Source organism: Camelina sativa, chromosome 8, assembly GCF_000633955.1.
Source record: "Camelina sativa cultivar DH55 chromosome 8, Cs, whole genome shotgun sequence".
Taxonomy (NCBI): Eukaryota; Viridiplantae; Streptophyta; class Magnoliopsida; order Brassicales; family Brassicaceae; genus Camelina; species Camelina sativa.
In genome coordinates this window covers 13,924,173-13,937,577 of record NC_025692.1, presented here as the reverse complement: position 1 = coordinate 13,937,577, position 13,405 = coordinate 13,924,173, and the positions used below count along the sequence as shown (strand labels likewise).

General features: G+C 36.2%; 1 protein-coding gene across 2 annotated transcripts; it reads right to left on the bottom strand.

Annotated features, from left to right (window-relative positions):
* Nucleotides 1,091-4,275, bottom strand: LOC104707142 (enoyl-[acyl-carrier-protein] reductase [NADH], chloroplastic). 2 transcript variants are annotated; one of them, XM_010423423.2, is made up of 13 exons: nt 4,191-4,275; nt 3,291-3,583; nt 3,064-3,173; nt 2,904-2,959; nt 2,741-2,825; nt 2,597-2,644; nt 2,351-2,425; nt 2,150-2,261; nt 2,023-2,074; nt 1,825-1,876; nt 1,685-1,742; nt 1,499-1,597; nt 1,091-1,409 (listed from the first exon to the last, which is right to left on the bottom strand). In XM_010423423.2, the coding sequence occupies exons 2-13, from the start codon at nt 3,568-3,570 to the stop codon at nt 1,264-1,266; spliced, it is 1,173 nt and encodes a 390-aa protein (XP_010421725.1). In that variant the 5' UTR covers nt 3,571-3,583; nt 4,191-4,275; the 3' UTR covers nt 1,091-1,263. The 2 variants fall into 2 exon arrangements, with proteins under 2 accessions (XP_010421725.1, XP_010421724.1); XM_010423422.2 differs by having other exon boundaries at nt 3,291-3,593; nt 4,191-4,273.

Below are 13,405 nucleotides of genomic sequence, written 5' to 3'. Positions count from 1 at the left end.
TAACTTATTTTGGTTAAAACTACGTCGCTTCTTCTTTCTTCCTCTTTTCTTACTTCTCTTTTCTTTCTCCTTCTTTCCCGATTTAGGGATTGAACCCAAAAACCCTAGATTTCATGAGTTGGGGAAGTGAATTTGAATTTTATTGAACTTAATGTATGGATTTGCACAATGTTAAACATGGTGTAAAAATCGAACATACCCCCTTAGTTGGAGTATGAAATTACCGATTTTCCTCAAAATATGTCACAATCCAATGTATGTGACTAATTATAAGAGTTATAGATGAATTAGGAGTGTTTAGGCAACACTCATACCCATTTCGTCCCAAAACATGCTAAAACCGACAAAACTTTGCTTGGAAACAGTAGACAACTTTGTTAGTGTTTATAGGGTTAAAATGTGTTACAATCCAAAATATTTGACTAATTATAAGAGTTATAGATTGATTAGGAGTGTTTAGACAACACTTATACCAATTTTGTCTAAAACAAGCCAAAACCAAGAAAACTGTGGTTAGAAGCCAACCCGTGTAAAATGCCCTAACTAATCCTCTTAGAAGTCGACTTAACCGTTCTTAGAAGCCGACTTAAACTTACCATAGTTTGTAAAATGCCATAGGGAATCTGCTTGTTGATTAATACTCAGAGATAGAGCTCTTCTAATCAAATCAACATCGACCAGATCAAAATATCCGGCAAGCCGATCCGTGCACCAGATGTTTTTCTCACGATCAATAAGATCATTAACTTGAAGTAAATAATCCTTAAACGAACCCTTAGCGAATGCCCTAGCGAATCTGCTTGTTGATTAATACTCAGAGATAGAGCTCTTCTAATCAAATCAACATCGACCAGATCAAGATCAAAATATCCGGCAAGCCGATCCGTGCACCAGATGTTTTTCTCACGATCAATAAGATCATTAACTTGATGTAAATAATCCTTAAATGAACCCTTACTTAGTGCTAGTCTGGGGATTTATGCTAGAACCCAAGGATCTATCGATATGGAAATAGTGTTTCTGGAGCCGACCCTTGTAATTAACCTTCTATTTACCAAAGATCTAGCGGAAACAATACTTCTACAACCATAAGATGGAGAGTATGATTTAATAGGTACGAGAGGATCTAATAAAACTATCCGTTTTTTAAGGAAATTGAATGCCACAGATCAATGTTTTATTATGCCAGTACATACTACTCATAAAGAAAAACAAGCACGCTCACGGAATGGATTTTGTCAAGTTCAGTCTTCGATCAGGACACTAATTTTTGCTGTTGAGGTCTTTAAAAACCGGGCTGTCCAGTGCAACGCCCATTGCATTCAAGCCATTGTCCACATAGATGGTTGCACCTGTTATTGCCGAGGCCAATGGCGATGCCAAGAAGGCTGCTGCATTCCCGACTTCATCTGCATCATGGCCATTTATAAACCGAACAAGATAAGAAAAAAATAAGTTTTAAAATGCCCAAGAGTATGTCGGTTTTAAGGAAAAGAACCTGCGGTCAGTGTTTTCTGGATAGGCCCATTATTGTAGGAATACTCAATCATGGTGTCTATGAACCCGATCGCTTTAGCTGCTCGGCTTCCCAAAGGACCTGAAACCCAAACAGTAGTAATCTGTTATTATCACAGCGCCTGAATATTTTGTACGACAAAGCTTGCAAGAGTGGAAGATGAACTACCCGCAGAGATGGTGTTGACCCTAACGTTTTGTTTCCTTCCAGCTTCATATGCAAGGACCTATGTTGAACACGCAGTTTGGACTAAGACACATCTATTTTTTAGTTTATGAATACTATTCTAAACAGAATTGCAAACTTACTCGTGTATCACTCTCTAGTGCGGCTTTGGCAGAACTCATTCCTCCACCATACCTGCACAGAATGGAACAGATACTTGTGAGCCTGTGAGAAATGAAACTCAGTGGCCTGTGGCCATTGTTGTGTTGTATGTGCGCATTAATTAGTATGTTTTCTTGAATATTATATGCAGAAGCAGTAAAGCCAAGTATAACTCTTACCCAGGAATGATCCTTTCAGAGGCAATGTAAGTAAGAGATATTGAAGCACCTCCTGAATCATCATAGAGAAACAAATTAGAAGACATAAAGTATTAAAAATGAGAGCCATACAAAGTATGTTACGTGCCTGGGTTCATGATTGGCAGAAAATGCCTGAGCAAGGAAACAAAGGAGTAACTTGAAGCAGAGATAGCAGCGAGATAGCCTTTCCTCGATGTCTCCAGAAGAGGTTTGCTAACCTAAACCTCAGGTGCAGTCATTAGTATACAAGTTGTACACAATGAACTTACTGTAGTCAATTAATCAATAGAACGTGTAAGTTCTCTACCTCTGGCCCATTTGCAAGTGAATGGACAAGAATGTCGATGCTTCCAAAATCTTTTTTCACACATTCAGCAGCTTCCTAATTTAAGCAACAAAAACCAGATGAGTTAACAAGTCGCAGCCACTAATGAGTAACATACACTTAACTTGCTTTAGATGTGATCATACTTTTTAATGGACCAAGTAAAAAAAATTGCTGGCATGTTTAGACTGTAAAATCAAGGAGCAATTGTGTATCTCTAATCTGTACCTGTACGGTCCAGTTTGATGATCCTGCATATCGCTTATTCGTTTTCACCTGAAAATGAATCATACAGTAGGTAGGGAACTTAAGAAGTAATACTGATATTAACGGCTCCATATGATGAGAAAGCTATGCACCTAATCCCCTTACATCTTCAGGCACATCTTCAGGATTGTCAAACACAGCATCCAAAGCATAAACCTTCTTAATCTCCATCAGAGATCCGTCTGGCAACCTGAATATAGATGGATGAAAAATTAATGTCCCATTATATCAAATATGCATGTCTTTACAACAATTTGTAAGTCCTTACACTCTTGACTGGTCGAACTTTCCACGTCTCAGGCTTGTCTCAAAAATATTAAGTGCCTAGTAGTCCGCTCAAAGGTTAGTATAATTAGTAAGGGAGCTAAACTAAAAGCAGCTGAAAAACAAAAGCAATAGACTACAAAAGGATTATGGAAATCACTTACAGGAACCCATGTCCCAACCAATATTTCAGCTCCAGCAGCAGCAAGTGATTTTGCTATGGCCCAACCATATCCATTATCATCAGCTATACCAGCAATGAAAGCCCTTTTCCCTGTATTATTTAAACTTGCTTAGTTCAAAAATCCCAATTTGTAATAGCATCTAAGTAACATAGTAATGCTAAAAACAGGATGATTAAGATGACTACAAAAAAAAAAGATATGCCAACCTCTCAAATCAATTGGAAGCCCTGCAGGAGCGTTATTTTCACTGGACTCTGACATCGCCTTTGTGGAAAAACAAAAGGGTCTTTTAGTAGTTGGAACAGCACTGTGGTTTTTCAAATATCCAAGGTTCGATAAATGGCCAGGGCAGCTAAGTTTATCCCATGAAGCGTTTCCAGGATTGGCACCGACAATGCAGGTCCCTGTTTTAAGAACTTTGCAAGGCGAAGAAATGCTCGGCCTTCTTGTAGCAATTTGCAAGCTTGAAGCTGCTGTTGCCGCCATTCTCACAACCTTTCTAATTTTTCCTATGCAAAAGTGTAAAACAACAAGTCAAGAACCTAAAACCCGAGAAATGTCTAAACATTGTAAGAAATACCAATGATGATGAGTTTCAATTCAACAGACAATCAAATCTATATTTTTGCACGTATGAGAATATATAAATTAACATAAATTTCAGATCAAACCTAAAGCAAGAGTTCACATAAGTTCATTACCTGAACCTCATAACAATTAGCTAAGAGGAGAAAAAGAACCCTATATCTCGAAATTTACGGAAAAAAAACATAAAAGAAATCTCAATCTAAAGAATGAAACAAGATCCCAAAACCCATCTGCATTTTTCTAATGATTTGATTAGAACACACAAAACAAAGTTCAAAATTTTCACATACGAGGATAGAGTTAAACAGAATCAAGAATGAGATCAATCTAGAGACCACATCAAAGAACCAAACCAAACCACGAAATCGCACAAGTTTCGATTTTTCGCAGCCTAACATCAGAGAATACTCATTCAACAGATATATAAAAACCTCCTCGAAACAACCCAAACTACATCTGCATTTTTCATTAAGAACAGATGCAGAACAATAGAGCGAGAGGAAAAAGAAAAAAAAAACCTGAGCGATAAAGAGAGACAGGAGTAGGTTTGATTCGATGAGATCGAAGTGTTCTGTGAAGTTTATAAGTGATGTGAGAGAAGAGGAAGTTTATAAGTGATATGAGAAGAGGTGACGACAAACAAAATAAAAAATAAAAATGATCTCAATTTCAAAACCGGTTCTGTTTTCAAAACCAGCAATTTCGGTTAGTTTAAACCGATTTTGGAAAAAGAAATCATAAATATTCTTTTACATGTTGTATACTTTTTTTATGGCAGATTATCATATATTGGTATGTTTTTTGTATAATTATATTTTTGTGTCGAATTTTCAATTTTTAAAATGTTAATAATAATAGAATATGTATAGCATTGTTTTTTGTTTTTCGTATCATCAAATTAACCGTTACTTTTATTCATTTGGGAAAATTTTCTAGTATAAATTAGTGATTTTGTTATGGTTTTTACTTTCATTTTTAACTGAAGCGTTATGGATGTGATCATGAAACCATTCCAGACGACCCTTGAGTCTTGCTCACCACGAACGAAGTCAAAAGTCAACTCTTCCAGCCAAACTACTATATGGGATACATTCTTCAATCATCTAGAGCATATCTCGAGGTGGAATCAGTCCAATCAGAGTTCAGATGAAGAAGTTATTCAATTTACAACTCAGGTGAACTCATGGCTACGCGATTTGGACCTATGAGTATTCAAAGGAGGAGTCCGACCAATTCAAAAGGATTCAAGGTATGAACCAAAATGTTCTGGAATCTTGATCCATCCTAGAATCACTGGGAATTGGAAGCACATTAAAAGAAGTTCATACTTGAAAGATATGGATATTTCAAATCAGTGATCTGTCCCAGTCCCAGTTTCGCGTCTGAGCCAAAGATCGTGTTACACAGACTAACTGAGCATCAATTTCGACACGAAATCGGTTGGAGGATGTTAATGGATCTCTTATGTTTCCAACAAGCCCAAGAACACAAGATCTGGCCAACAAACCACAAAGTTACGCTTCATTTGCCAAAAGAGGTCAACCTAGTTCTTCACATGAAGAATTTTAGGTCCAGTTGGTTTAGGTGCTTCCAGAATTTTAGGTCCAGTTGGTTTAGGTTCTTCACATGTTTGGCAACCAGGAGGTGTTTCTACTAAGCCCAATGTGAAGAAATGGTACAACCCATGTTGTTTCTCATCATAAAGTTGGACCAAAGAGTCAAAGAGAGAAGATCAAAGAAACCCTTAATGGGTTAGTTCAAGAGCTTATGGCTAAAGAGAGCATGTGAGATACTATTGGGGATGATACCTATCAAGTCCAGCCCACTTTGAGCCTAATTCAAATCCAAGAAAGCCCAAAATAATCACTTTATTTTGTGGTCAAAGAGGGATGACGAAAATAGAGCAACTCACCTTGGGAAGGACACCTTGGGAAGACAAACTTGAAAGAGTTGAATCTTCATTCAACTATCTATCTTTATTGTGTTTTAGTTTCAAGAATAATATTTGGCTTTGTGACCAAGTTTTCTCTCTATATATAAACTCATGTAATCTCATTTGAGAATAATCAACCAATTTTCCTTTTCATTTTAGAGTCTATCTTTTTGTTCTTTGTCTAGAACATTTCTTTGTTTCTTGGTGTGTAATATCCAGGCAACAACCTCCTTTTGCTGGACTAGTGTGTCATATCTAGCAGTGATTGGAGTTGGGAATATCAGCAGCCTTCCGCAACTGTTGTGCGACCCCTCAATCCATCAAATCTCCCTTGTTGCATCTTGCACCTTGGCGAGTTTCTATCCTTTTTAGTCCGGCTGAGTGATCCTCGAATTTTGGGCGTATCAGTTACACTATTCAGAAATCAAATTATCATTCTATATAATTTTTTTGTGTGGTACAAATAATTGATGATGTATCCAGGACCAGGAGGATTGTTTGTTTGTTGGAACAGCAAGAAATGTTTTCCTAACAAGTTTCATCTTCTTCACATGATTTGTATAATTAAATCTCAAGCATAAGAAAAGGGAAGTTTACTAGACTAAAACATATATTGTGGTTTATTACTAGTTTTGAGGGTAAGGAGGTTTGATTTTTAATGGCAAATTCGTCCTTAGAACCATGTATTAGGAAAAAAAAGAATTATGAAACATGACATCGTAATTAAAAGCCACATAGAAAAGAGAGTGTTAAAAGTTAGGCATGTCAATTAGGGCTAAAGCCCGCGGACTGGCATGGCTCGGTCCTGAAAAATGTTGGGCTTGGGCTTAAATATATATGTTCAGAACAAATCGGCTTTTCGGGCTCAGCCCATTTGGGCTATAGAGTTTTTTAGGCTTAGCCCGACCAGGCTCGGGCCAGCCCGTAAAACCCTTTACAAATATATTTGTACTTTTTTGTTAATATTTTTATTTGATTACAATATTTGATTAATGAATTATTGTAAATAAAGTTTAAATCTCTAATGCTAGTTTTTTTATTACTTAATAACCTTGCTTAATACTTTAAATTTTTTATCTCTGATATTTTATATGAATTATATATTATTTTATATGGTTAAAGTATAAAATTTTAATTAATTTTAAACTTTTTCTATTAAATTAAGTTGGATGTAGTGAATATAGATGAGTTATTAAAATTTGGATTGATTTGTTTTATAGTGCATCTTTAAACACTGTTTTTTAAAACTAATAAGTTTGAATTATTGATCTATAAGATAAGCCTGAAAAATCCCGAAAAGCCTTGTAGCCTTGTTAGGGCGGGGCTCGGGCTTTGAAATAATGCTCAGAAATATTTTGGGCCAAATCGGGCTGCATTCAAACATATGCGAGCTATACGGGTTTCGGGCCGGGCTGGCCAGCCCGATTGGCACCCCTACGGAGCTGTTTTTGGAGATTAAATATCACGTCAAACCATAATTATACCATTGTAGTGACGGCAGAGTTAGTGATAGATTTATGGAATTTTTTAGTGTAATGCGGTAGACTAAAGTAAATTGGCGGTAGAGATATAGTTATATGAGAGAGTTAAAAAACTAGTATAGTTACGCGGAAGATATATAAATAGTTATGGTAGAGTTAGTAAAACTCATAGAGTTACGCTGTAACTTAACTTTAGTGGTGGTAGAGTAAGTAAGAAAAAGATTCTTAGAGTTATGGACGAAATAGAGATAGACGATAGACTTAATTGTAGTGGTGGTAGAGTAAGAAGGTAGAATTGAGTTATATGGCAAACTAATAAATAGTGACAGCAGATTTAGTATTGTTGATAGAGTTATTGTTGAGAATAGAGTTTTTGAATCATGTTGTGGTAAATTTAACGCTTACTAAAATAGCTTAAACTTCGTAGACTTAGTGTTTGGTGTGGTGATAGAGTTGGTGATTGGTAGTTGATTTAGGTCATAGTTAACAAGTTTTTTGTAGGTTACATGGAGGTCTCTAAATAGTGAAAAGAAAAAATTTCCCTAAAGAGAAAACTAATAACTCGAAGGACCATCGTCTTCGTTCCTTAGTCGAAACGAGGGTATCCATAACTTTCCCAAATTTTCTGAAAAATGGTGGAGATCCCTTTGTTATGTGGGAAGTGGTTATTGTATAGCAACCGTTGGTTGTTTAGAGTGGATGGAAAAAGAGATTGTAGGGTATTAGGTCTTACGAATTTCTTATGAGGAGATTCTTGATATGATGTATGAGGATTTCATAATGGATAGAATGGTTTTGTGAGGTGAAGTTATTATACAAATTGTTAGCGAAACGTGTATCGTTTTCATTACTAGAAGAGTGCGATGATTCAAGGGAGAAAGAGGATATCTCTAAAACTGAGGACTGGCATAAAGTGGAGAAAAAATCTTTTGTTTGTGATGTTCATATATTTTACCCTGTTTTCCCTTAATATATTCACATCTTTTGCATCTTTTGCTATCCATTTTGACCATTATTGCAAAGCTTTAGGACTGTTCTTGCATTAGAGTTTAGTTGCATTGCATTTGCATCTTTTCATGCATAAACAGGTGATTTTGGATCTTAAGGAGCATGGAAGCAATGCTGAGGAGAAGTGAAGCAATCATGAGGAGAAAGCAAGAGAGCTAAGGCTGAAGAACCAAGGTCTGGAGTCCAACTCGACTGCCCACTTGACCAGACACTCGACCGTGTGCTGAGAGGGACTCGACCGAGTGGGAGGAGCACCAGAGGAGCCAACTCGACCGGTCACTCGACCGAGCACCAGGTCGAGTTGGTCGAGCCGCCTGGCTATTTTGTCTTTTAGCGTTTTTAGGGCTTCCACTACTTTTTCTATATAAGGGCTTGTACCTGCAGCCACCAAAAGAGTCCAGCTTTTTAGAGAGTCAAAAACCTAGTTTTTACCTTTTTTAGAATTATTCCTTTTGCACTTTTATTTTCTTAGATCTTGTACTTCTTTTAAAAGGAGAAAAAGACTAAATTCTTCAATATTGTTGGTTTCATAACTTTCTTAATATTGAGAATTTGAGTTTGGTTCTTTCTTCAATATTGTAGATCTTTGATTTATCTTTCTAATGATGCAAGTTTCAGTATTTTCTGGGTTTATGACTTTATTGTTCATCATGTGTTCTTGTGAGTAGTTGCTTAGGATCTTGAGGATGGGTTAGGCTGGGTTGTGTTTGAGGTTTGTTTAATTTGGTCAACCTTGAATGTTGTAGATCTCTTCTAGGCTAGATGTTCTTAATGCTGATCCTATATCTGAGAGGGTAGGATTTGATTTCAAGCCTCTTAGCATCACACCAATGTCTAAGGAGCATAGATAAGGCTAGATCTAGAGACTATCATTAGGCTTGCTAAGAGATTAAAAGTCTTGTTTGATTTTTGACATATTGCTTAATGTCTGCTTGTGTAGATTCTTTACTTTGTGAGAACAAGTCTAGAGATGCATGAGTTTGATTGTTTCTTGCCATGAGAGTGGATTAAACATGTCTTAGAAATATATGTCTAGAGATTAGCTCAAGTTGTTTGAGATTTGTTGACCAAGTTAGATGACCTCAATCATAGTCCAGCCCATGAATCCCTCCTCAAGACCTTCCTTGTTTATTGATTTCTTAGCTTAAATCCTGTTGTTTGATCGTTGTTTGATTTGCTTTTGGTATTGCTCTATTTTTCTTGTGTTGCTCTGTTTTGCGTACTTGTCCAGCTCGACCCTGCACTCGATCTACACTCGATCGAGTGCTTGCTCGAGTTCCAACCCAGAACTTGTGTTTATGATTAGTGTTTGTCCTGTTTCACTCTAGTTGCATTTCTGTTGCATTCATTTAGTATCTTGTTCATTACTTACCTTGCATTAGTTCAATACTTGCATTATCATAGTTTCTATTTCTGTTTTAGCTTCATAATTGTCATAGTCATTCTGTTCCATTTGCATTTAGCTCCTAGTTCTTGTAGTTTTACTTTCTGCATTTTACATTTCATCATACGATTGTTAGTGACAAACAACCTTTACATCTGGCTTGACTTAGACTCATATGCACATCTTGATTGATCACGAACACTCAGATTGGATTGACACCTCTTATACTACAACTACATAAGGGGAACTGAAACACCTTGCCATCCATTCATTCATAAGTCATCATTCCATACATCATTCATCATTCGCCAACCAAACATATGTGTTTTAGTTTGGCGCCGTTGCCGGGGATCGAACCCGGGTCACCCGCGTGACAGGCGGGAATACTTATTTCAAATTTTTAGTCTCATCATGTTAGTATTTGCATAACATCTAAGGCATAGAAAAACCCTAAAAATTTGAAATTTTTTGCAAAAATCTTTATAAAAAAAAGAGTGTTCATGTAGATTGCATTGCATAATAGCATCTTGTTTAGCATGTTTCATGTAGGATTGTATAATATTTGCATTAGGGATCAATGATGAGTTTTGCCTTGTTAGCTTGTTTTATTCACTAGACTAGGATCAATGCCCAAGTTAATAGTACTTTGATGCTAGTTGAGTGGTTAGAAGCATAAGATTGAACCAAATCTTGAATTCCTGCATTGCATTTGGTCTAAATTGAAGCATGTTGTGATTTGATGCCATTTCCTACTTATAAGAACTTAATATTGACTGTTAAATATCAATGTTTGCATTGCTTTAAACTCATGGATATCATATACATATTTGGATTATCTTTCTCCTTGTTTCTGGGTTAGTTCTCGATCACTTGNCGCCGTTGCCGGGGATCGAACCCGGGTCACCCGCGTGACAGGCGGGAATACTTATTTCAAATTTTTAGTCTCATCATGTTAGTATTTGCATAACATCTAAGGCATAGAAAAACCCTAAAAATTTGAAATTTTTTGCAAAAATCTTTATAAAAAAAAGAGTGTTCATGTAGATTGCATTGCATAATAGCATCTTGTTTAGCATGTTTCATGTAGGATTGTATAATATTTGCATTAGGGATCAATGATGAGTTTTGCCTTGTTAGCTTGTTTTATTCACTAGACTAGGATCAATGCCCAAGTTAATAGTACTTTGATGCTAGTTGAGTGGTTAGAAGCATAAGATTGAACCAAATCTTGAATTCCTGCATTGCATTTGGTCTAAATTGAAGCATGTTGTGATTTGACACCATTTCCTACTTATAAGAACTTAATATTGACTGTTAAATATCAATGTTTGCATTGCTTTAAACTCATGGATATCATATACATATTTGGATTATCTTTCTCCTTGTTTCTGGGTTAGTTCTCGATCACTTGCTCGAGAGGCACACGATCGAGTGCTGGTTCGAGTGACTACCTAAAACTCGAAACAACCAACCAAAACAAGAAACTAGACAGTGGTGAGCAGTTAGTAACAAAACTTAATCTTGAACCTTTGTAAATCTTAAATGAAACAAATCAACACCTTAATGGCAACGACGCCAATTGAAAAACATCTTTTTGTGTGGGTAAACCTTTGAATGAATGTATGATGAACAAACAGACTAAGGCTATGATGATCAGATGCAAGAGTTTTCAATACTCTTATGCAGTTGTAGTAAGAGATGTCAATCCATAAAGGGTGATTAAGCAAACACTCAAGATGTGAACAATGATTCAAGTTAAGCCAAGTATGAATATGGTTTTGAACTAACAACCTAATGACAATTATGAAATGCAGAATGTAAACTACTTAGAACAAAAACTAAATGCAATGTAAACAAAGATAAACTAAACAAAAACTAAGGTAAACAGTGGCAATAACTAGATATAAGCAATGAAATGAAACTATAAAGATGCAGAACATAAACATAAAGTAAACTAAAAGAAACAGGAATGTAAACTAAGCAACTCAAAAGGTGCTTGATCGAGCACTCGACCGTGTGGCTAGGTCGAGTGGCTAGGTCGAGTGATGAAATACGAAGAACATAAGCTATTTTGACTACTTTAAACAGATTAAAATGCAATGAAACAAGACTAAGTGCGATAATAGACAATCAAATAACAAAGTAGGCTCCTAGAGTTGGATTCATGGGCTGGTGTTCAGGTTGTAGCTATCTAAACTGGTCAACAAACCTCAATCAAAACATTGATATGATGCAAGGAACCTTAAGATCTGTTCTTACCCTCTCAGATATAAGAACAGCTTAGAGCACATCTAATCTAGAAGAGATATATTATCAAACAAGCTTGACCAATCCCAACAATCACAACCCTAAACCAGCCTAATCCATCTCTAGAATCCTAACTCACTACTCAGATGAACAAGACATGACAATGATAAACTCAAACCCAGAAATTAATGAAACTAACGTGATGATAAAGATGAGATAAAGATCTACAACTTTCTATAAAGAAACAAACTCAGATTCTCAATACCCAGAAAGTTATGGAACTTCCAAAGTATGAAAATCTGGAGAAAAAACGAACAAAAGTGGCAAATGATGTAAACAAATGCTAAAAACCCAAAAGAGGTATAAACTAGGTTTTTGGTGGCTGCTGATGTGTTTTCTGACTTATTCTGACTTGTGGGCGACCATGGGTACAAGAGATATTTATAAGATAAGAGGGAAGTCCTAATTTAGCTAACAGACAAAATAGAGAAGCGGCTTGATGTGCTCGACCACGCACGGTCGAGTGCATATGGTCGAGCGGCTTTTCTTCTATTTCTTCACTAGTTGAGTCCCTCAACAGCACACGAAAGAGTGTCTTCGGGTGTGGTGGTCGAGTGGCCTCTAAAACTTGGTTTTCTTCTTGTTTTAGCCTCTGTCTGCTTCACTGGTTGCACTCTACTCCTCTTCAGCTCAATTCCATGCTCCTTGGGGTCCAAATCACCTTTATAAACATGAAACAATGCAAATGCAATGCAAATACTACTCTAATGCACAAATAGACCTTAAACTACACAATAATGACAAAACTAGCTAGTAAATCATTCAAAAGGTGTAAATAAACTATGGTGAAACATGGTAAAATATATGCATATCAACTCCCCCAAACTTAGTCTTTGCTTGCTCTCAAGCAAATAAACAAGACATAAGTAGGTAGTGAGGTTTGAAAGTGGGATCTTAGAACCTAAAACCGGTTAATAGACTATCTAGAATCAATGTCCAAGTTACTAATACTATGATGCAAGGTGAATGAGCTATACTTAAAGATTTTAGACAAGTCTTTCGCAACCTTAACTGATTCAAGCCTTAGACATCCACATGCATTCAAATCAATCATTTCCTTTAACATTCATTAAAGAAGAACATGAATCAATTTATGCAATGTGTAAACTCATTTAGCTTGGTAATAAAGGGTTAGAGACAAAAATGGTCTCTCTTTAGAGTGGGGATTATCAATAATAAGGTTTCTCTCACAAAAAGTGGATTGAGCTTTTGAAGAAGGCTAAAGGTAAGAACACCTAGACACATATAAGAACAAAACCTTGTCTACCAAAGGCACCCAAAGTGTTTGTTCCTAACATACTAATCCCAAAATGTCCTAGTTCTACCCTTTATCTTCATCTCTTCTCTTTTACCCTTTTTCTCGTAAGTCTTAGGAGAGGTTTCTTACTTGATTTCTCTATTGGAATGGAGGTTTCTTTTCTTAAAAACTAAGGTTCTCTTTCTTACTTTTTTTCCAAGTCATAAAGCTTTTTACTAGACTCTTCTTTTCTTTCTTTATTTTCTTTGACAGAACCTTATTTAAAACTTTTATACCACCCCATTCTTTCACTTAGAGCTTAAATTTACTTAAACACACTTCTCTCCTAAAGACTTCACCCTTTTCTTTCTCTTTTCCCTCTT

What these genes read in the sequence shown, in the direction of transcription:
- LOC104707142 (XM_010423423.2), bottom strand. Translation starts at nt 3,570, where the DNA reads ATGGCGGCAACAGCAGCTTCAAGCTTGCAAATTGCTACAAGAAGGCCG. An exon ending in GCTTCCAATTGATTTGAGAG is followed by an intron (nt 3,174 to 3,290) that starts GTTGGCATATCT and finishes TAAATAATACAG; the next exon opens with GGAAAAGGGCTTTCATTGCT. An exon ending in CACTTGCAAATGGGCCAGAG is followed by an intron (nt 2,262 to 2,350) that starts GTAGAGAACTTA and finishes CCTGAGGTTTAG; the next exon opens with GTTAGCAAACCTCTTCTGGA.